General features: G+C 36.4%; 4 protein-coding genes, 1 long non-coding RNA gene and 2 other non-coding genes across 8 annotated transcripts; 4 read left to right on the top strand and 3 right to left on the bottom strand.

The window, feature by feature from the left end:
• Positions 1-207: 207 nt before the first annotated feature.
• On the bottom strand, positions 208-5,831 carry LOC149726070 (synapse-associated protein 1-like). Its single transcript, XM_089889548.1, has 11 exons — positions 5,434-5,831; positions 5,280-5,379; positions 4,795-4,896; positions 4,455-4,549; positions 4,161-4,224; positions 3,220-3,299; positions 2,754-2,893; positions 2,080-2,277; positions 1,581-1,665; positions 1,227-1,385; positions 208-776 (listed from the first exon to the last, which is right to left on the bottom strand). The coding sequence occupies exons 1-11, from the start codon at positions 5,548-5,550 to the stop codon at positions 687-689; spliced, it is 1,230 nt and encodes a 409-aa protein (XP_089745674.1). The 5' UTR covers positions 5,551-5,831; the 3' UTR covers positions 208-686.
• A 1,655-nt stretch (positions 5,832-7,486) lies between these two features.
• LOC149726071 (uncharacterized) lies at positions 7,487-8,665 on the top strand. The gene is made up of 3 exons (XR_016386164.1): positions 7,487-7,716; positions 8,118-8,250; positions 8,538-8,665. It is a non-coding gene; the product is annotated as an uncharacterized LOC149726071 (long non-coding RNA).
• Positions 8,666-9,024: 359 nt separating this feature from the next.
• LOC149726072 (small ribosomal subunit protein eS4-like) lies at positions 9,025-12,537 on the top strand. Of its 2 annotated transcripts, XM_089889556.1 has the most exons (7): positions 9,031-9,113; positions 9,337-9,414; positions 9,740-9,920; positions 10,273-10,370; positions 11,068-11,239; positions 11,647-11,804; positions 12,407-12,537. In XM_089889556.1, exons 1-7 carry the CDS (start codon positions 9,111-9,113, stop codon positions 12,494-12,496), a joined length of 780 nt encoding a protein of 259 aa, XP_089745682.1. In that variant the 5' UTR covers positions 9,031-9,110; the 3' UTR covers positions 12,497-12,537. The 2 variants fall into 2 exon arrangements, with proteins under 2 accessions (XP_089745683.1, XP_089745682.1); XM_089889557.1 differs by lacking the exon at positions 11,647-11,804 and having other exon boundaries at positions 9,025-9,113.
• LOC149726073 (small nucleolar RNA SNORD18) lies at positions 10,757-10,824 on the top strand. The gene has a single exon (XR_016386311.1). It is a non-coding gene; the product is annotated as a small nucleolar RNA SNORD18 (small nucleolar RNA).
• On the top strand, positions 12,090-12,157 carry LOC149726074 (small nucleolar RNA SNORD18). Its single transcript, XR_016386312.1, has one exon. It is a non-coding gene; the product is annotated as a small nucleolar RNA SNORD18 (small nucleolar RNA).
• Positions 12,538-12,813: 276 nt separating the features above from the next.
• On the bottom strand, positions 12,814-18,266 carry LOC149726075 (E3 ubiquitin-protein ligase listerin-like). Its single transcript, XM_089889483.1, has one exon. It carries the CDS (start codon positions 18,264-18,266, stop codon positions 13,104-13,106), a length of 5,163 nt encoding a protein of 1,720 aa, XP_089745609.1. The 3' UTR covers positions 12,814-13,103.
• Positions 18,267-18,310: 44 nt separating this feature from the next.
• Positions 18,311-22,530, bottom strand: LOC149726076 (structural maintenance of chromosomes protein 6-like). Its single transcript, XM_089889512.1, has one exon. The coding sequence runs from the start codon at positions 22,022-22,024 to the stop codon at positions 18,806-18,808; it is 3,219 nt and encodes a 1,072-aa protein (XP_089745638.1). The 5' UTR covers positions 22,025-22,530; the 3' UTR covers positions 18,311-18,805.
• Positions 22,531-22,623: the final 93 nt, after the last annotated feature.

Raw genomic sequence — 22,623 nt, forward strand, 5'->3', positions numbered from 1 at the left:
TCCTTATGTCGATACAGATGCGTTAGTTTTAATTAAAACGGATAGGAATTTGCCACTCAAATGTCACGATGAGTCAAATTATGTTCATGGCTGACCTAAAATGTCTAAAAAACCTGACAGATAAAATATTAGTAAATTGTAACTGACACAAAATTATGCGCTAACTTTCAACTTTTTTGAAACCCTTTCACAGAAAGAACGCCAAAATAGCTCGTAGCACGTTTATTTGGTCAATATATTACAAATAATAATCTATGGACAAGACAACAATGCAAGTATGACGCTTGGTGTAAAAACTGTTAAATAACTAATAAATTTCTCTTCAAAATTAAAGCAGTGCTTCTGAACCCATGGGCTGTAAATTGATTTGATTGGGACGCTTGCTACAGCAGCTCAAAGAGTTTTGTGAAATGTAGTTTTAGAAATTTGATCGTAAATTTAGTATTAACTTTTGCTTAATACTTGTCACTACTAAAATGTAGAGAAGCACTGCCATAATTGTTAATAATATTGTAATGTGAAATAGTTACAAATGCCACCACAAGCGTTAATATGTTACAAATATACACTCTGTGTAAACTTTTGTAATTCTTTTCACTTTTGCTTCAAATACTATTTCTATGGAACTTAAACATATGGGTGTAGCAACAACAGATAATAAAGAAAATATTATTTAGTTTAAATATTTAGCTTTCCACGTTTTCTGTTGACAACATGTCTTCGATCTCGCGTTCCCATGTTTCATCTTTATTCTCACCACCAACTACCTCGTAATCCTACATATGATAAATTTGATGAATTAGGATTATATTATAGCGGCGTGTGTCTTGCACACAGATTCTGCAATGGTGGCTCAACGCTGCCACCATTGTGGGCGTATCGCGTTTGTGTATTTGAGCGAGACATTTAATTATAATGTCTTCAACCTAGTTGGTTGCCTAAACTGTCAGACATACATTACAAAAAATAAAATAAAATATGCATCAGGAATCACCAGCAAAGTTACATATACTCATTATTGGGCATGGGGTGTATGGAACAGAACACCCGTGTTATAAAGAGTCTAACGACAGTCGTTGGCATTGTAGAGCTATAACAAGTGTCAACCCTCGAACATGTACCCAGTGAGGAATGCAATAACTAAGCCACACCAACCAAAGAATATATTGGGACGACTTCCCTCGGATGTCCTTCATTGATAAAAACAATAAATCCTCTTAAACCACCTGAAGTTCTTTTTGTAATTCCTTTTCCCACTCCGGTACTTCTCCTGTCTCCCCCTCCCCCCCATCCATTCCCAACTCTCTCATCTCTCGTTCCAAATCCTCAGGGTTAAGGGTTGATGGGTCGAACGCATCGGACACAAACTCAGACGTCGGAGGCTCCTGCAAAATTTTCGACACTTTTGGTAGATTTTAAACAATTTTGTTTCTAGCATAATCTGAAAATGTTATTGAAACTTTTCAACACTTCAGGTGCCTGCATGAAATGATGAATTAGGACTTATATTATAGTCTTCAATTGTCCAATTATTTTAAATGAAATTTTGACTGTAATATATTTTGGATATTCCTCCTTACATCCTGTCCATTGAGGTCTTCGGTGTTGTTGTCGTTGTGTTTTATGATGACAGGAGAGTTGGTGGAACCCGATCCTGGATCTGACCTGTTCAAACCAGAATAAACCGGTTCAACAACACTGTTAAAATTGTCAGCCATACAGGAATAAGGGGCAAAACAAATCACCCACAAAGTTACATACGTGGTTACATACAACTTGTAAGCAGGCACGAGGTGTATGGAACAGAACACCCGTGTTATAACGACTGTCGTTGCCCCACCATGCGAGGATAAATAAGTTTCATACATGGTAACTTGTAAGCAGGCACGAGGTGTATGGAACAGAACACCCATGTTATAACGACTGTCGTTGCCCCACCATACGAGGATAAATAAGTTACATACGTGGTAACTTGTAAGCTGGCACGAGGTGTATGAAACAGAACACTCCTGTTATAACGACTGTCGTTGCCCCACCATGCGAGGATAAATAAGTTAAACCCATTTATAAACCAGGAACCTGTTCAATGACTTTGTGCTGCTTGATCTGCTGATGGTCCCGGTTGCGGTGCTCCCCACCATCACTATAGATGATGCAGATGAAGCGGAAGATGAAGGATCCGACTTCTGGAGGTCGGTGAGGGTGGAGAGTTGGGCGGATTGTTTGATCAACGAAACTCGGTAAAAATAATTTCGCCAAAACATTTCTTCTTTCACTCTGGGTTAGATTGTGAAGTTTTATAAAATAAGTGTTAAAAACAAATTTAAAAACAGCTTAAATTAAGCTGTTTTAAGCAAAATAACAGCAATATTGAAGTTGTTTTTAATAATATTGACCAATATTACTGGTCATACCATGCTGTTTTATTCAGTGTTTCTTGGAACAATAACAATTGTTTAAAGTTTCTGTTACGATACTTATAGTGAGATCATATTAATGCATAAGAATAGAAAGCTATGATATATCAACAAAATGTAAGTTGTAGTTTAAACACACGTAAGTATAAACATATTTTATGTATAACAATAAATACACACAATATGAATCACATATTCCTATAACATAACATGTTAGTAATATAACTGTCATAATGGTATAATAATAAAACAATCCATATCCTGTTAACACATCTATTACTGACATAATATATGGCTTATAGAAATTCTGGCTTTGTGTAACCACATTACACTTACTTTGTGGGCACGAGGTTAAATCTCATTTTTTTTAAATTTTCATCTTCCTTTAGCGTGGCCATGGCAACCGGATATGACTGCTCGTATTCGAAGTTAAACTGAACACCGGAGGGCGGGCTTCGTAAGAAGTTTCTGGTATCCTGTCATGAAGAATATAGAAATCAAATAAAACTCTACACAGTTTAAATTTTAAAAAACTAGCTTAGTAGTAACTATTATACTCTATCTGGGTGAGGTTTGGTTCAGCAGCGTGAAATGCCACGAGACCGGGAATTTAACACAGAATTGTCTCATTACCGACACCCAAGATCCCACCAATCGTATGAACCTCCACATCATTCAAGGTAAAACTTTAGATTTTTTGTGATATTACACATTATTAACTATCACTGCCTCCCCTGCATTTATAAAAGATTGGTGCCTATGAATCTTACACTGCTGTTTTAAAGTTAAAATATTAACCAACCGTTGACAGCGCCAGAATTTGTTTTTTCATTATTTCCTCCTCTTGATAGCCACACCATGGGGGCAGAGCATCTAAATCACCTGGATTTAAACATTTTACTGATTTTATGAAAGTCTTATTAATAGAGCCCGACCGATATTGCTTTTTTCGAACCGATACCGATACCGATATTTTGTAAATTTAAGTTGCTGATAACCGATATTTTAGTGCACCTAAAAAACTTGACTGAATAAAACGGAAAAATCTGATATAGCTAATAAAAATCAACTAACAGACTTAATTATTATTATTAATTAGTTATTAGTGAACTTGTAATTACTTAATTGGTTAATTTGTAATTTTTTCAAATAAATTTTACCTCCCTTCCATTAAACAAACATTATATTTATCATCTAATGCAGTTTATTTGTGTATCACGTTGACGCGTAAAGACGCGTAAGTGACCTAAAGTAACCTGACGTTACACGCGCCTGATAAACATGACTACGGTGGGTGCGTGATCAGACGCTTTGACCTAGTTTAATACGTTAGATTTTTACGAACGAGTTGAATTAGGTATACGAGTGAGTTTACGTTTATAAACAAGGCATCGCTCTACATTAATTCTTACGTACGCACGTTGCTGGCCGTCTGGTTACTTAGCGCCGATAATATCGGCCGTTTTTTGCCCTTGCCGATAATCGGTAAATCACCAAAAATGCGGCCGATATATCGGCTAACCGATAATCGGTCGTGCTCTACTTATTAATTACCCTCACTAATATTTTTCAGAAAATGTCCCTTCTACTGTTTACAAAAGTTATTCTGCAAAGTACTTTGATATAAATTTACTATGGACGCTAAAGTTTTTGTGGCAAATTCATCTTATTTGCCAAATGCCACCGTGAATTTCGAGGTCCACATTAAATATGACACCAGGTATAAGAACTTCAACAACCAACCTTTCAGTTCTCTCTTTTTTTGAATAAATTCTTTTTGCTCACGATTCAAATCTCCTAAAATTGTCTGCAAAAAAACTAATTTAAAGCTCCTGAAAAGAACTTTAAAATTAAGTTGCCGCAAACATAATAAGCCTGCTTCAAAAATTGTCAATCTAAACAATCTTTAGTGAAACTATTTTTGAATTAACATTTAAACTATAGAGTAGAAATAATTCATGTTACATAAAAACAATTGTTACAACTTAGCGGATTTTTAGATAAATCTTGAGGAGCTAAAACCAAGAGAATAGTTACCTTTTCTTCAACTGTCTTTTTCAGGTTAACAGCAGTTTCATTCATTGTTGTTGTAACTTTCTTCGATGCAACTGATGCAACACCATATAAGTAATCTATGAAAACAAGAGAGCTATATTATACATGCCAAAGGATCTGGTTCTACAAAAATGAAAAAGATAACAAGGCCAATCAATTGTCCAATTGTACATGATTTTTGTCTCATCCTTACCAGATCCTTACTATATTTTTTACATAACAACTGTTCAACTCTATGATCACCAGATCAGGATCACGTTTACAGAATTTAGTACAACTAAACCAATAAGGTAACAATACAATGTTAGCATGAGGTACGTACTTCCAAGCGACATCGCAGAAGACATAACTTTTTGAGTTTCCTCTGCTAACTTCTTTTGCACTTCTTCAGCTTTAAAATCGATCACAGAATACAAGGCAGCATCTGTTTATAAAAACAATATTAAATGAAAGAATACGATTTATGTTATCCTTGTGTGATGGGACAAGACAGATGTTATAACGTGGCTGTTTTATATACCTTGTGCCCGCTTTTAAGTAACACTGACATTTTGAACAACAAGTTTGAGCAACTTATACTAAGTGTCTTTCCCCAGGACACATACCTGGCACATCCACAATAATAACACTAAGGACATGTCACCTTAAACCATGAATGCTTCACACAAGGCCTTTATATAGGATTAAACACAAAAGTTACATGTGTAGTAAATAACCTTTTTTAATTGCCAACTTCTATATATATATCATAATCAAAACTGTGTGATATATAGATATAATGGCTTTAACAAAATAATTTAAACCAACCTTTAGTTGCATCATCTTTGTTTAGTGAATCATCATCTGCATCAGGTGTTGAATCACTTTCTTTGTTTTCAACCGAACTATCAACTGGTTTTTCTTCTTTCTGTTAAACAACAACAAAGTTTATTTGTACGTTTCGCACAGTTTCAATATTTACCTCAGTTTGATTTTCATTTTCTTCTTTTATTTCTTCATTTTCTTTATCTTCACTTGTCGGTTGGAATGTGTTGGCGAACCAGCCAGATATGCTTGACGATAAGTTCGACTTAAACATCACAATTGTAGAAAAAACAAACTTTTACCCAATTTAAACCATAGGACAAGCAACAAACACAAATATGCTGTAACACAATAACGTGCATTAGCATTAGCTTATAAATTAAGTTGATTCATCTTTTTGGTAAAGAAGATCAAATTAAATCAAAACAACAAAGGGGATATATCTTCAAAAAGATTACTTTTAAAACATTTTACCAAAAACTATAGAAAAAAACATTAAGTATTGTAGAAAAGCACAAACATTTAACCTGACAGACATACAAACAATACAGTGCTAGTGAAGAATCCCCCACCCTATTGCTAACCAGTAACCATCAACCTGCAACCTCTAACACTTTCCACCAGCTTATTCTGCTATGTACCAGAGGATTCTTCACTAGCGCCAACGACTACTTTTATTGACTTTGTTTACACCCTACAAACAATACCAGTATTATTGTTCTTGTAATTAAATAACGGACCAATCGTTTACATTGTATATTATATATATATATATGGCGTATTATACAAAGAACAGTCGGCATACAATATTATATAACCTCAATTTCAATACATAACAGCCTCAAAATAACAGATAAAGACATCACACGTACAACATTGTTTTTGTTTCACACACACAATGTACATCGTAACAAAATGATCGTCACAGTGCGTTATTATTACGTTGGTATAAATGACATCATAAGACGCACACGCACGTCGCGCGTCGCACATACAAGGTTGCTCACAAACAAACGTGCACGTATAAAATCATAGCCACCGTTAAATAAAAACAAGATTGCTGGTTGGGTTAAATGACCCCGTTTAGATCCGACTTTATATGTAGGGGCTAGCGGGATGCTATATCTGTTGTAGTTGCTATATAACCAGAGACCACTTGCAAACATACGGAAACAAGTATTTTGCAAGTCGTCTAATTATTCAATTATTTGTTTGCATGAGTTATGGTAGGGTGAGGTAGTATGGGACAAGTTTCACTCTCTTTTCCCTTCCCATTTGACTTGTCGAATGGTAGGTCGTTAGCACAGGATTACCGGACGTTTTAGGAAATAAAATCGTTACAAATACATTGGTATATCATGCCGGTGTATTTATTATAATACTTATTGTTTGAAACTCATCGCTGGTGTTTCTTCGTCAAACCAAAATAAGGAACGGGTACTGCACGCAAACGGAGCCACCAGCAACACGTACATCATCCATGTTGTAATAACTTACCTACTTACAATGATAAAAATGCTTTAGTCGTGTGAATATTCAAAATGCAAACAAACCATAAGGTTGTTCTTGATCAAAACAGCTTTGTTCGTCTGTTTCCTTTTCACTGAAACGACCACGTGATGCCTGGAATAACTTCCGTGATGTTTCTGACTAAATACATTGCAATCACAGTCGGCAATGCTGAGTTTAATCAGACGGCAATTCATTTACGTCAGTCCTCCTTAACCAAAACAATAACTTTGTTCCTCTGTATATATAGTAGGGTGGGGGAAGATGGGACACTTTTTATTCCATTTTCCCGTCCCATTTGCCAGTAAATAAAGAATATTCAAAGAATTATAAAACCATATCCTCACGACTCTCATTAGCCGTTGTTAATTGTTTAAAATACGATCAGACTATTTGGATATTATGTGCTAAAGGTGTCCCATCTTCCCCCACCCTACTATACCAGTCTATACAAAATGTTTGTTTTGGTTTGATATGTTTCTATTTAAATACAGTGCAATGCCACCACCAAAATAGTCGACATTGTTGCAAAAGTGTTTTAGTAATTCTGCATTTTGTGAGATTGAGACGCGAACAACTGACTATAGTTTGTAGCCGGGCGTCCAAATTTTCTCTTACCAAATATATATTTCGCATCAAATGATCACTTTCAACTAAGTCTTAAATGGTTTAACACGCATTTCTGCTGAAAACTAACTCTTTACTTTGTTGCAATAGCTTTTGCAGATAGCAAACATAATATTTATCATAAAGTTTAACATGTAAAGACCCGATACAATAAACATAAACATTGCCGAGTCAAAAACCACGAAATGTTCTTCTTCTTTGAACAAAATCTTTCGGAAATCGTGACGTTAAATAACCACGAAGCAAGTAATAAAAGGCGGCATGTTTGGGTATGAAATCATTTCTACATGGAAAAGATATTAAAGTAAGTGGTGGTGATATTAATGAACAAATGAATGATTGATTGAATGAATGAATGAATGAATGAATGAATGAATGAATGATTGAATGAATGAATGAATGAATGAATAAATGAATGAATGAATGAATGAATAAATGAACAAATGAATGAATGAATGAATGAATCAATAAATGAATAAATGAACAAATGAATGAATGAATGAATGAATGAATGAATGAATGAATGAATGAATGAATGAATGAATGAATGAATGAATGAATGTAACTTACTTTACCCTTTGGACAACCCATTGGACGAGGCTTGTATTCAGGACCTCATATATAGAACCCTCGCGCTATACTTTATCTACGGCGCGGACATTTTATGTGACTTGGTTATATTAGAACTAACATTAGTTTGCACAGATGAATAGATCAGCGCTTCTCTTGCTTCTCGTCGGACTTGTGGTTCTCGCAAAAGCTTCCAACGCTGTTGATGATGATGGTGTTGTTTGGAGTCGATATAATTGGAGTTGGAAGGGACAAGACGACCAAAAAGGTTGGCTGTTATATTTTCTACTAGATTAAATTATTGTTGTTAAACCGAATAGTTACAGTTACTTTGGTTTCTGCCGTTATATGGACACGTTAGGCGGGGGCAACGTTAGTCGTTATAACACGGGTGTTCTGTTTCATACACCTCGTGCCTGCTTACAAGTTACCACGTATGCAACTTACTGAGCAACCATTATTTTGGGATCGGATTTTTTTTTATAACTTTTGGCTGACAATTTTGGCAACCCACGGGACCGCTGAATAATAATTACGTTTATTTTTTTGTTTCAGTCCTAGAAGACGCAAGTTTGGAAGAGTTACATGATGCTCTTGATTTTCTATACTCTCAAGAATAGTTAAATACTAATTAGACGATCAAATGCGCATAAATGGTTGTCAGTAAAATAAACAATCTCGGTGTACAAGTGTGCTTGTGTTATATAGCGTGGAATGTGAGTGGTAACTAAGGGGCGAACAAAGGGAATTTACCCCTCTACAAACTACAATTTTACCATATACGTATTATACGGCGGAGTAGAAATATTACTTTGTGATGGTCCAGTTTTACCGCCTATTTTTATTTGATTTTTTAAGCTTATTTACACATTTGTTCAATCCAGTGGTTCCCTAAAGTTGTTTCATATTAAACTTTCAGCCCCCCTAAAAATATCAACAAAAATAATTATTAAAGTTGGTTGTTTTGCTTTTTTGATAAAATAAAAACAAAATGTTATTTTTACCCCAATAAAAAACGATTTGTGACGTCACTTAAAACACGCTGCGAACGCAAGTTGGTGCTGTCCACGCGAGGCCGCTGTTCAATCTGGGGTTTTGTGAAAATTTTCTTCCTTTTTAGAAACCAGGATGGTAAGTGACGTCGGATTGTATCTGTAATCATCTTATGCTACGTTTAATATCCACAAACAGTTTCTGAACAACTGTTGAAGTCAGTTATGGAAGTTTAGGGTTAAATAGTTAAGTTACCGGAAAGTTTGGTGTAAATATTGATATCAGAAGCGAAAGATTTGAACTAGAGATCCGCCATTAGACATGGAACATACATTAGTTAACCTCGGTCTAATTCTTTCAGGCGCGTGGACCAAAGAAGCATCTGAAGCGCTTAAATGCGCCCAAGCATTGGATGTTAGACAAACTGACGGGTGTTTTCGTAAGTAGTATTTTATATTTTTCTAAAACCGAATAATTTTGGGATATACGATATAAAGTAAAAGACAGAATATATCAAAATAAGATTATAACTCTCCCTTGGTCAAATGTGTATATAGATAATTTAAACTGTTGCAACATTAATACAATATATTGAATACCTTTAAAATGTGAAACCTGAAGTTTTAAAAAGATTATTTTGTTGTAGCGTTTTTAAACTATCTATTAGTAAAGAACCCTTACCCCCCCTGTTGCCCATATATCTGATCTGTAACCCCCGATACTTCACTTTTATCTTAAAATAATTTGTTTTAAACTAAATTCAGGCTCCCAGACCATCCACAGGACCCCACAAACTGCGAGAGTGCCTTCCTCTCTGTATTTTCCTCCGTAATCGTCTGCATTATGCTCTCACTTACGATGAAACGAAGCGGATCCTCATGCAAAGATTGGTGAAGGTTGACGGTAAAGTTCGAACTGACACAACATATCCAGCTGGATTTATGGGTTAGTTGTAAAGTTTTCTGCAGTATATAAAAGTTCCTGAACAATTCCTGTCAATCCAATTGTTTAAAATCAGCCGCCAAAATAAGTATTTTAACAACCGAAGTTCTAAAATTATTCGGACAGCAAAATAGTCCTGATTGCTTTATAATTTATTTGAGACCGGCTCAATACCTTTCACGCATTTTAACAGGTAAATTAATGTTACTAGTTTTTAAAATTATGCGTTGGGTATCACTGAAACTTAACAGAACTTATTTTCACCGATAAAGTTATACCTAGTGTACAATTTTGATAATTGTGTTTATGATGTTTTTCAACAAAAAAAGTTTTAAATTTGCCATTTTATTTTTAGACGTAATCACCATTGACAAGACAGCTGAGTATTTCCGTCTTATCTACGACGTGAAAGGACGTTTTGCTGTTCATAGAATTACTTCTGATGAAGCAAAGGTATATGTTTGACACTGCCAAGTATTGGTGGTGCCTAACGTGGGCACACTGTGTATGAATGACCTAGAATAGCTTAGGTTAATGAATCCGTTTATGAAGTATATAAATTTAGGTACACACAGTAATTGGCAAACTCATGGTAATGAATCAATTAAATGAAGCAGTATGGCCGAAAGACACCCCTCATTTTTCAAAAGTTGGCGCCTATGCTGCCAAGCGTGAGATAAATTCAAAAATATCTATTGGTAAAAAGTTCCAATACCCTGCTAAGATTGCAGAGGTTTAATTTCACTTCTTATTCATGATAAGAAATGTTGGTTTAAAAACTGAATTGCCAGTGGATTTGTTTTAGAAGCAAATTTTAAGTTAAAACAAATATTGTTGTCGGTTAATGATGAGTCAACTTCAGGTCCGTGTTTTTGAAACTAATGATAACAACTGAAGTTCTGAATACCGACGTATTGTTATATTTAATACGCTAATGTGAGTGTGGATAATGTAACAGACATAATTCAAATCCAGTGAATTGATTGATGTGAAAGATATATAGTTGTCCAAAATAGCATCATCAGTCTCTTATTTAAATAGAACCACCTAAGTTTAAGAAGTTTTACTTTGGTTATTCAAATAAATGTGTTTAAGTTCCATTTACTGATGGAATAATAATGCAGAAAAACTCAATTTGGAAATATTTTAGTACAAGTTGTGCAAGGTGAAGAAGGTTGCCACTGCGCCCAAGGGAGTCCCGTACCTCGTCACCCACGATGCACGAACCATCCGTTACCCCAACCCCGATATTAAGGTACACGATACAGTGGTAGTTGATATCGCAAGTGGAAAGATTACTGGTTTTGTGCATTTGGACAGCGGTGAGTGATTCAAACATTTCTCTAGTAATGCATAGTCTCTTGTGTGGAAATTATTAAAAGTTGTATTTTGCAGCTGTAGTGAATATTTTATTATGCAATTAGTTGGAACTTGATTTTTGTCAGTTATGTTTTTGTAGCACCGGATCCTTATAATATTTTTTAGGTTTTATGCTTGTTTGGTTTGAAACAAATCACAGTACATTTATTACTGCATGTTTATCTGTAACAAACTTATAGCACCCAAGTGTGTTCAAGTCTGTGATCATGGAGGGAAAAATAGCCTTTTGCATATTTGGTAACTTGTTAGGCATGAACAAGGTGTAATAAACAGTCAAGTCACCATTGAAACTATTATGGGAGCTGGCCCACCACGTGGAATATATGATTATATAATAAAACCCATGTAGGTAACATGTGCATGATCACTGGAGGTCACAACTTGGGGCGAGTAGGAACAGTTATGCATAGAGAGAGACATCCAGGATCATTTGACATCATCCACGTAAAAGATGCGCTCGGCCACACCTTTGCTACCCGTCTATCGAATGTTTTCATCATAGGCCAGGTTAAACATGCTTGCTAACCAAATTTGATAATATAGTTTTAATTTTTTTAATGTTTACCTGGGTTTTTGAACAGTTTTATTTCACTGGCTCCCAGATTTTAGATATGTTCTGCCACAGTAAATACCAAACTTATTGTGAACTAGATTAAGTAGCATACTGAAGCTTATTTCTTGTATGAAAAATACAGTTTGAGAAGTGATGGTTAAAATATCTAACAATATTACCTACATTATCAATCTGACAATTCTTCACCCAAGCAAACTAATTCACAATATTTTGTTGTCGGTTAATGATGAGTCAACTTCAGGTCCGTGTTTTTGAAACCAATGATAACAACTGAAGTTCTGAATACCGACGTATTGTTATATTTTACTCGTACACAAATGTGGAAGTTTTATTTGAATTGAACATTCAAATACATATATTTTGCCAGCTTGTATAAAAATACTGAGATACAGTTTATTGAAATAACTTCATTAACATTTGATGTGGAGGGGTAAAAGTTACACCAGCTATAGCCTACCTACCTACTACTAAATTCGTTCATACTTAACAACTAAACTTACTGCAAGAAATATTAACACAATCATATTTTTAACAGGCCAACAAACCAATGGTTTCCCTTCCACGAGGAAAAGGAATCAAACTGACGATCGCTGAAGAGAGAGACCGTCGGTTGGCAACAAAGTAAATGCCATTGAATTGAGCATTTCAATAAATATTGAAATCGGATTTAGTTTTGTTTCTTTATTGTGTATAGCCTCAGATTGCGTAAGTTCTAAAAGCAGGCAATGCAGCCTATATAGTATGCTGGGAACAGACTTAATTTTATCCCAGCACAGCATAAAACTCTAGTTTGTATTCTTACTTTGGCAATTGAATCTGAATTACGAGATTTTAAAATCAAACCCTGCTTTTTCTGGTTGGAAAAAAATGTCAAGTGTTTACACTTATGTAGGCTGTTGGGGATCGGGTTTTATTTCTAGAGAAAGTTTTAAAAGGCAAGGCTGGCTGTTGTTGAATGTTTATTACAATTTTAATATGACTTTAATTAGTAAGTGAGCTACTCTGCCAACTGAGACTTCATATGTTCAGTAGAATAAACACAATAATAGTTAAACTTGTTTCAATGTTAATTATTCATAAACATGGAATACACAATAGACAGTATTGGTTTACAACTTTACAGTTATTGCACCAAATTGCAAAGGTTTTCGGAACAAATCAAAGACACAAAGAAATTACTTACAATAATAAACCCAAAATGCACCTAATTTTACCACAAATAAAAACACACGTTATCGTAACATCATAGGCGTCCTACACAACGGGCAAGTGGATTGATTACTTGTGTCAAACCACTTGTACAAGCATTCTGCATGGTATTTTTTCTTGCATGTCTTGCATTGTAGTTTCGGTAAGGACTGTGAGTTGGAGCCGTGCACTACAGAGAAACATATCATGCATTCCTCAAGCCCATGGAGCCGTTTGTCAACTTTTTCCTTCCACAAATACAAAGCATCCAGTATTTGGCCGTTCTGGTGTCGTAATAACATTGTCATCTGTAGAATCCAATATCTCCATTGAGTTGCTTTCACCCCTGCTTTTCTAACCGTGTTTACTTGTACAGGGCTCAGAGGGTAATTTGTTGGTAGTTGTATTGAAATAACAAACTCTGCGTCAGTGATTTGATATGTCGCAACAACTTCTTTCGAAGCTGGACGTGCAACAACATCAAAGTCATCTTGATTCTGCGATACACAAATCGACTTTAGTTCTTTGTTACAAATGACACCGCTGATATGTTTTGTTGTGTATTCATTCACTGCTGACTTTGTTACTTTCCCGAGGTCGTTATACCAAGCACGCATCAATACAGGTAGATTAGTGAGCAGGTCCTTGAAAAGTGAACACGCTATATGATGTATAACCATAAAGTCATGTTTCGAGGCAGCTTGAAAGTCAATTTCACACGAAAACATGTTTAGTGTTTTATTCTCCACTGTTCTGTATGGGTTAAAAGGCATCAGTTTAAGCAGTTTGCTAAGCAGGTTGTCTGTATCGAAACCCGAGTCTTTTAACGCAGATATGAATTGTGACTTCATGTCTGCTGGGATAGGGTGCATACATTTGACTAATATTTTCCACACAAGCAAATAAGCAAGAATGTTTGAGTAGAATATATTAGGGTGGTCATCTAATTTAGCAAGGTGAAAATCCAAACCATCTGAAGAAAAATATTCCTCCAAGAGTGAGCAGAACTGGTTGGTTTGTCCATAAACAAGGTTTAGGACACGCAAGAGACTTCTTGGTGGTTTAAGTGAAGGTGAAACACCATCCGTGTTTTGGAAGATATTTTCCAACACTTTGCACAGCAAGTTGTAGGCAATGCATTGGGTGGTGTGGGAATTATTTCTCGGTTCCAGAGCTTGCGATAAATGGTGTAGAAGAGTTTGTGTTTCATCTGGAAGATCAGAATCAGCGGCCATGTGTGCTGTAAGTCTTGATGTTGCAGATGTGATCGACTCTGTGCTTATATTACGCAAGCACTGCTGGAAAAGTGGAAGAATCGTCGTGAATTGTATGAGAGTTTTTAACGAAATCGCACAGAAAATAGGAACCAATGTAGAATGAGCGGCAGGCTGAAAGAATTCGTGCCATTCCCTTGTTAGTGAACTTGGGTAAGTTGGATGCTCTATAGTTGTGGGTGCGGTTAGGAAATTATCTAGTGTTAAAAACAGTGAAGATACTGCATGGATAAGACACAGATGGTGTTGGAACTTGTTATGGTTTTCAAAGTTTTTTACTTCAAATGTTAAGCAGATACTTTCAAGCCATGAAACAAGAGAGCATTGAACGAAATCCCAAAACTCTGATGTCCGATTAGTTGGGGAAAATTGTACGGCACATTCGAAAAACTGGGCAACGACAGAATTAAACAGTAATTGGTGAATGTTATCGGTAAGAGTTGTATCGAATAAAAAGACAGGGCTACAGGACGATTTACACACTATCAACTGTTCTATAATTTGCTCACATATGGATAACAACATATTTTCAGTGTCGGGAAATGACAATAACTTTTTAAATACATGCACAAGAATAGAAAATTCATTTACAAATTTGCCGTTAAAAATAGAATTAAAAGAGTCAGAAAATGATAAAGTTTTTGGCAAAATCCAGTTTAGTAACGCGGTTAAACAATGTTTAGAGTCACACATAAAAATTATGGAAATAATAGTTGAAGAAAAACAATCGGTTAGATTTTGGTTTGCATAATTTAACTTGTTGAGTAGTGTAGCTGGATCCCAGTGAGTAGTTTGCTTTTGTAAAAGCTGGGAGAAACAGCTCAGCCAAGCCCCGCCTGTTTGTATAGAGTTGCTTGCAAGTGTAAACAACATGTCTTTGCACCAAGCTTGGTCTTGCATGAACAAATTGATCAGATCATTTTCCTCTGAGTGTATTGTATGTGACTCCACCAGTAAAACTTCAACACATAACTGCTTTACATGTTGATTTGAATAGGTGAGACACAGTTTATTTGTCTGCTCAGTTTTTTGCAGTGTTTGTATAACTTGGCTTAAAACTTGAGAGAATGCATCAACAAGACAAATGTATTCAGCATGTAACTTGTTTTCTTCAAGTGCTGTTGAATGTATTTGCCCAATGGCAAGGCATGTTGTATCTAACCAGACATTGCTGGTCATGCTATCTCTGTTTCGCAGCCATGTCTCTTCATTTGGCAACAACTGGGCTAGAAAGTTGCAAAATTGATTGTCAGAAAGAAGCGCACACGATGCAGCAAGAATATCAACAACTTCTTTTACGTTTGGTAAAATTTTGTTTAAATTCTCGTGGCTTGCAAGCTCAATTATTGTATCAGCAACATATAAGACACATTTGTTAAAGCACGCCGTTGTAAAATCTTTAATTTCGTCTTCTCTTGTCATAGAAGTTTTCAATGTTTCTATAATCCCTTTGAAACCTTGTAGGGAATCTGCTTTCCCATAGAACGCATCATGGAGCAAATTATCAAACAGAGGCAACATTAGTTCTTTAAACTGCGATAAATATTGTGTGTCAAACACATCAGATGTAACAAACTGTGTCATCAGCAAACATGCTTTGGCATTCATGTCACAATCTGAGGCTTCACAATTTTCCGCTGTCTTAACAATCTTTTGAAATATCTCAAAATTTAATTTCATGTCAAAAACCGGGGAATCAGCCAACAAGGTAGAAGATAGTAATGTCCAGACATTTTCTTTCATCAGTTCAGGTTCACTGCTCACAGCATTAAATATGAAGGTGATAAAAGATGATCCATCTTCCGTGAAAGACCTTCTGACCCACTGAGGCGTGACTTCTTCATTTGGTTTCAAGATGTCATTTGCAAGTAATGTACAAACTCCCACACCATATATGGTGGGTGACGCAAATATATCTTGCAACACTGTTGCTGCCTTTTGACCAGACAGTTTGAGACAACTATACAGCAGTGATGCGCAATGCTTTTCCGATTCTGGTTCTTTGGGTTTGATTTGACTTATACATGGTAAGAAGTTATTTTGCAAGCACTGTAATATGTAGTCAATTTCACCTGTCACCATGGATGATTCATTTAGGGAATGAAATAACTTTGTAAACAATGAAACAGTTGAGAAATTTTCCAAAATTAAAGATGCTCGAAATACTTTTCCATCTGCGGGAAGTTGGGACTGCATGATTGTAACCAACACAACATTAACTGAAGATTCCAATTCTTTAAACAGATGAGAATTTACAACATGAGCGTTAGCTTTGTTTATTTTAATTTCCGCCACACTCGTTGATATATCTTCGCTAAACCGAACTCCCGGCTTCCTTATGGCAGAGACTGTGTTTTCAAATTCGTTTAAGCCATAACTTGCAGCTTTAACTTGAGCAAGAAACTTTAAAACTGCCACGAAAAACTGTTTTCCTTTATCTTCATTTAATGTCAGTTCTGAGAAAAAATGCGAGATATTTTTCCACACCAGGGATGAAATGTTTTCGTAACAATTCTGTTTGGGGATTTCTGTGTTTGCTTTCTGGGAAAAGTTTCCCAACAACTCTACCACTTGGTGATGCAGTGGAGCAGGGATGTATTTATTAGAATCTGGATCCAAAATTGACTTTTTAAAGATTGGAATCAAATGTTCGTTTAATGCGTAATTAACTATCTCTAAATCTGGTTCACTAGAAGTTTCAATAGATTTCCTCACAGCTAGTTGTAAGCATTCCATCATAGATGTAACAACAGCACGAGTCTCACTGAGGCTTCCACGGACCGAATCTACATCAAGGCTTACTTGAAAACAAGTCAATAGTTCTTTGTATATTGGGAAAACTAATAGTGAGTCTGGAAAACATCCCAACACTGGTAACACATGCGGACAAATTATTTTTGCATTACCTTGAAAGCCGGATTTGATAACGCCCCAAAAAGCAGGCAGGAAACCTTTTCTGATATCTATGTTTTCGTGCCAATTTGGAAACTTTAGAACTAACTGTTCAGCTGCGAGCCATAACGACGCACACACAACTGAGCTGGGCTCATTAAGATTAGATAACACAGCTCTGCATGCTTGGTTCAAGAATTCTTGCAGTAAACTTGGCTCTTTGTCACACACCGAAGTTATAACGCTGTAGAAAGCCGAGCGGATGGAGGAAGACTTATGTTTGGGTAATTTCCAAAACCTAGAATTTGCCAAAAATCCTTCTTTGATAAGTTCCTCTAACTTTTCCATTGATTTTGCAGCAGATATAAGTCCGGCAAGTCCAGCTAAACCAACAGAAGTTATCCTCTCCATTTCTTCAGCGTCTTTTGCATCCTGTTGTGACTGAAACACGTTACATTTAATCGCGCCCATGATCTCAACATGACAGAAGTCCAAAACTTTTTCTTGTTTTTCAGTTGTCGGGAAAGCTGCCACAAATGCACGATGTGCAGCTGAAGCTGCGGGCGCGTATGTGTCGCATGTGGCAATCCACCATGCACCAAACAAACCTTTTAAAAACGGAGCAATTTGTTTGCCAACCTTACACACAAGATTATGATGCGCTTGCTGGATAGATTCTCTTACTCTTCTGTCTGCGTCTTCACACAAACGGTTATAGATTCGTGACCAGTAGGGCAAAATAGCCACGGACGTTTCACTTTCATTGTCTTCAATCAGCTGCCTAAGTTCAGTCAGCGCTTTCAATTTAGTTGTGACATCGCGTTTGGTTAATTTGCACAAAGCCACACGAAAATCTGGCGAAACTAAACCTTCAGAATCATCCTCTATTGACTTGAGAACGGGAACGTAGCCCAGGTCGCCGGAAAACGAAGCAAAACCAACGACTCCTTGAAGTTGTGAGAATGAAGTTGCCGCTCTTCCACTACTTGAAGGTACAGCGTTACCTTTTGTGCGTTTGCTTTGTCCTTTCTGCTTCCCCATTTCAGTTTCAGTTTTATTAATTCACTATTTGTTTAGAATTAAACCTGTAAAAAAGAAACAGAATGAAAATTGAAGAATAGTTTTATCAAAGTCTGAGGCTTAAAAAAACTAACTTCACAATACTCGGTATTCATAGCAACAGCAATGGATTCTATATTAGCTTAGTAACATTCTAACTATTCAGCGATGCCCATAATTACACAAACTAATAGTAACACCTAACAATTACCTTCAAAAAATTACAAAATTCACAAATCAACAATAACACTGTTATGCAGTATTAGGTAATGTTCCAACACAACTGTTGCAGATGAGAAAAATGTTGGATCAAATTTGTTTATGATATTAAATATACATTGTTATTTGTTACAATTGGTATAAAATGCTGCATTAAAAACAAATGAAAAGTAGGCAATTGTAGTTATGACTAAAATGATTTGTAAATAAATTGGCAGTGTTTAAAGTTTAAACCAATGAATTGAAAATGTGACTTTCCACAAGAAAATATTTACAAGATGCACAAATAATGGAGAATAATATTAATTTCTTTCAAATGGAAGGGTAGTTTGAGCTCTGTCTGGGTCCGCCATTTTCCAAACATGAATTTCTGGCGATTTTGGCAAAGCACTTATATCATGGGGAGTCAAAAATATGAATTGTCGTTTCTTTTGCAGCAGTGCCATTTCTACCATCATGTCCATGGCAACACGCCGGTTTGCCATGTCCATGAACACATCAAACTCATCCAAGCACCTTATAGGTGACTGTATTGCTTGCCACAGTGCAAGAATATAACATACAGTTGAGAAAGAGCGTTCCCCCCCAGATAATGCACGCAGGTCATCCGTTAATGAAGCTGTATCGTGTGGTTTCACCGATATATACAGCATTTGTTCCTCGTGCTTGAAAACCATTTTCCCCTTGAACCCCCTTTGGTTTAGAAGAACATTAAAATCCATAGTACACCTCATAGATATAAGAGACCTCATTTGGTTAAAAGCAAACTGCCTTTTATCAAGGTAGTTATCAATTTCACCTAAGAACTTTTTGGACCACTTAATTTTCTGCTTGATTTCAGTAAACTGTTGTCTGGCTTCATTAAATTCCCTCACAACAGTAGCATGATCACCCCTCTTGCTTTCTTCAGCTTCAATCCTTCGATGAATTTGTCGAATCTCGTTTTCAATGTTGTTAGGGGCACGTCGTGTTTCGATTCTGTCTTTGCAGATAATCCTTGCTTTCTTGGTTTCAACTTCAACTTTACTCTGCTGAGCAGCAAGCTCCATTTCCAGGGCTTTAATGGTCGATAGATGGTTTACTTTTCCTTCTTCATAATGTTTTCGCTCTGATTTTGCTTTGTCAACTTCAGCTAGTACGTTGTCTATCTGTTCCTTAAGTTCTTCAGCCTTTTCCGCGATTTGTCGTATCCGGTTTGAAATTTCATCGCATTCTTGCTTTGCTTTCATCTTGCTCTCACTGTATTGCTGACTTTGTTGCGTGTGTTCTTCAATCACAGAATCCAGTGAAGTAAGTTGCTGTGTATAGTTATTCACTTCATCTTCCAAGTCACGAACATCTATTGGTTGTGGGTCTTCAATTGCTTCTAGTTTCCTAATCTCAACTTTCAACTTTTTCAAATTGTCGTTAATTTTATGACGTCGTTGCTGACTTGATTTAAACTCCCGTTCATTCCTGCTTCGATCTTGTTCCAATTGATGTCCAAGTCTCTTTTTTTCGTTCAGCTCTTCTACTAAGCTCTTCAACATATTTTCATTTTTCCGAACTTCCTCTTCAACATCTGCTCTCAGGAAGCGAGAGGTGGAATCTCTGTTTGAATACCAACGATCGGTGAAAACCTCATCACCAAGTTTTGTGTACGCCTTTGTGCAGTTCTTCGGTGGAGCATAATGTTGTATGGTGGACAATGCGTCTTTATTCTCGGGGATCACCAATATTGTCTCGATTCCACCTAAATCAATGAGACAGTTCGCCACTACTGGATCATTTATAACCAGCAGGTCGAGAACAGATGAGAACAAAGGATGAACTACCCGACCATTGGAAACATTGTACACCTGGTTTGAAAACTTCATCGTGTAAATCGCAATTCTAGCTCTTTCATGAGGAGCAAACACAGAATTCCTGATTGACATGAGAATTTTTTCATCATTATGATTCTCCACCACAAACGCATGCAAGTAGGACTTTATGGCTGCTTCTACAGGCACAGCAAGCGATTGGTCCTTCAATGTTAAGCAGCTTCCGATTGGACCTCTCGGTTTATGTCGAAACTTCTTTTTCATAAACGCATCTTCAATCCTTTTGACGAATTCCGGCATTTTTGGTCCAAATAGCTGCAACTTATTCTTTTTCCCAGCAACCAGGTTATTTAAAGTTTGTTTTAGTTTCCGATGCTCTTGTTGCTGATTAGCTTCTTCAGACTTCAGCGTTGAAATCTGTTCTCTGCTTTGATTCATAGCGTGACTGTATTGTTCAATATCGTGACTCACTGTCTTTAACTGCGCTTGCAGCTGCTGCACTCTTTCATTCAGTTGTGCACATTTTTCTTCTCTCTCCTGCTTTTTACCTTCAGTATCAACTTTAGAGGAGTTTTTAAGTTCCTGAATCCTCATCTCCATTTCCCGCTTATCTTTGGCAACTTCCCTTTTGGAACGAACAGCTCTAGCCAAATTATTTTCCACAGCTTTGCAGCTAACTTTCGTCTCATCATACAGTTTCTTTGCTTTATGCCGACCGGGTTCCTTGGATTTAATTTGTTCCTGATATTCCTTTGCCAACTTTTGTAAACTTTCAAACTTGGCTTGAGCACCAGTCTCATTTTCAGCGCATTTTTTCAGCGCAGCGTCATACTTCACAGTTCTCGCCTTTTCTTTATCCAAGTCTCTTTTCGTTGGTTTCAAAGAATGTTCTAACTGCACCACATGGGCCCAGGCAAGCTCTCCTTTAAAATCCTCCACTTTTGCTTTCAGTTCCTGTAAACTTGCAAGATCCTTAAACCTTCTTTCCTTTTCCAGAACATCTTTTTTCAAATCTGGAATTGCTTTTTCTTTTTGCTTTAAAACACTTTTCATAGTTATTTGCTGCTGTTTAATAAACCGATAATCGCGGCTCATTTGATCCAACTGGGTCGACTTCAAGAAGAATTTATATTTGTCTGACTCATTTTTCGAGTGCAGAAAGTTTTTACTCATTTCCTGGTTTAAGCACGTCAATGGGTTATCAACGTGTAAGTTTATTTCATCCAGTATCGTCAATAAGTCTTCCTTTTTCGTGGAAACCACTTTTCCAGTTGAACTTTTAATTTTATATTGTGATTGACCATCTGCAGAGATCCTCCTTTCCACAGTGATTTTCGGTCCATAAACCTCTGGTTTCACAGATTCATCTCCGTTGTTTCGCAAAGTAATTTCAACCACCGCCGAGCTGGTTCCTGTTTTAATTAACGTCTTTAAAGAAGTACCACGACTTGTACTGCTCGCTTTCCCACCCAAAGCGACAACAATTGCTGTCAAAACCGCACTTTTCCCGCTGCCGTTATGACCAACAATGAAATTAACCCCGCCAGAAAACCTCATTGATAAACGAGTATGACACATAAAGTTTCTAAGCGATATACTTTCAAGGATGCCCCAAACGCTCTTCTTATTCTTTGGGTTAAAATCTATTTCCTCATCCGTGCAACTACGTTTGGATGCCAAAGCAGAAATTACTTCTGTGTTTTTCCTTTTTGACGTCATGTCTTGTACACTGAATCAAAACACATACAGCGCAAGTATATGGCTATGTCTGTAAAATAAAACATTGAAAATGAATAAAGTAATGTTTTGATTCATACTAACATATAATATACGCTATGTTATGTGGTACAAGTGATTAATAACGGTCTCTTTAATTAGTGCATGCCCACTATGTAGTGATATTGAGGACATAGCGGACATGTACTAATTAAAGGGGCCCAATAATACTAATAACAAAGAATATTGAAAAACTATACATTTTAACTTCAATGAAATGGCAAGACAGCTCTGATTACATAAACAACTTGTGTTCGGCGCCGTGGTACAATGGTTAGCGCGCCTGCCTCTAACCTAAAGGTACCAGGTTCAAGACTCAGAGCTGCCACTCTTGTGGACGTATGTGTCCTTAGGCAAGGCACTTAAAGTTGATTGCTCTAACTCAGTGTCCTGTCTAATTTGTCAGCCATAAATATATAAAAAAGTTACCCGCCAAAGAATGATCTTTTTTTTGCTGGAATATCAAACCGTAATTTTGTCAAAAAAATAACATGAGAAAAAAGTGTTGTAGTTTAAAAGTATTGAAAAAATGAATATTATAA

The sequence above is a fragment of the Ciona robusta genome, chromosome 12 (assembly GCF_009617815.1).
Source record: "Ciona robusta chromosome 12, ASM961781v2".
Lineage (NCBI taxonomy): Eukaryota > Metazoa > Chordata > Ascidiacea > Phlebobranchia > Cionidae > Ciona > Ciona robusta.

Excerpts from the sequence above, each read along its gene's own strand:
- LOC149726070 (XM_089889548.1), bottom strand. The coding sequence starts at position 5,550 with ATGTTTAAGTCGAACTTATCGTCAAGCATATCTGGCTGGTTCGCCAAC. Across the intron at positions 4,225-4,454 it reads AAAAGACAGTTGAAGAAAAG|ACAATTTTAGGAGATTTGAA; the intron begins GTAACTATTCTC and ends GTTTTTTTGCAG. Across the intron at positions 777-1,226 it reads AATTACAAAAAGAACTTCAG|GATTACGAGGTAGTTGGTGG; the intron begins GTGGTTTAAGAG and ends TATCATATGTAG.
- LOC149726072 (XM_089889556.1), top strand. Across the intron at positions 10,371-11,067 it reads TTACTTCTGATGAAGCAAAG|TACAAGTTGTGCAAGGTGAA; the intron begins GTATATGTTTGA and ends GAAATATTTTAG. Across the intron at positions 11,805-12,406 it reads ATGTTTTCATCATAGGCCAG|GCCAACAAACCAATGGTTTC; the intron begins GTTAAACATGCT and ends TATTTTTAACAG.
- LOC149726075 (XM_089889483.1), bottom strand. The coding sequence starts at position 18,266 with ATGGGGAAGCAGAAAGGACAAAGCAAACGCACAAAAGGTAACGCTGTA.
- LOC149726076 (XM_089889512.1), bottom strand. The coding sequence starts at position 22,024 with ATGACGTCAAAAAGGAAAAACACAGAAGTAATTTCTGCTTTGGCATCC.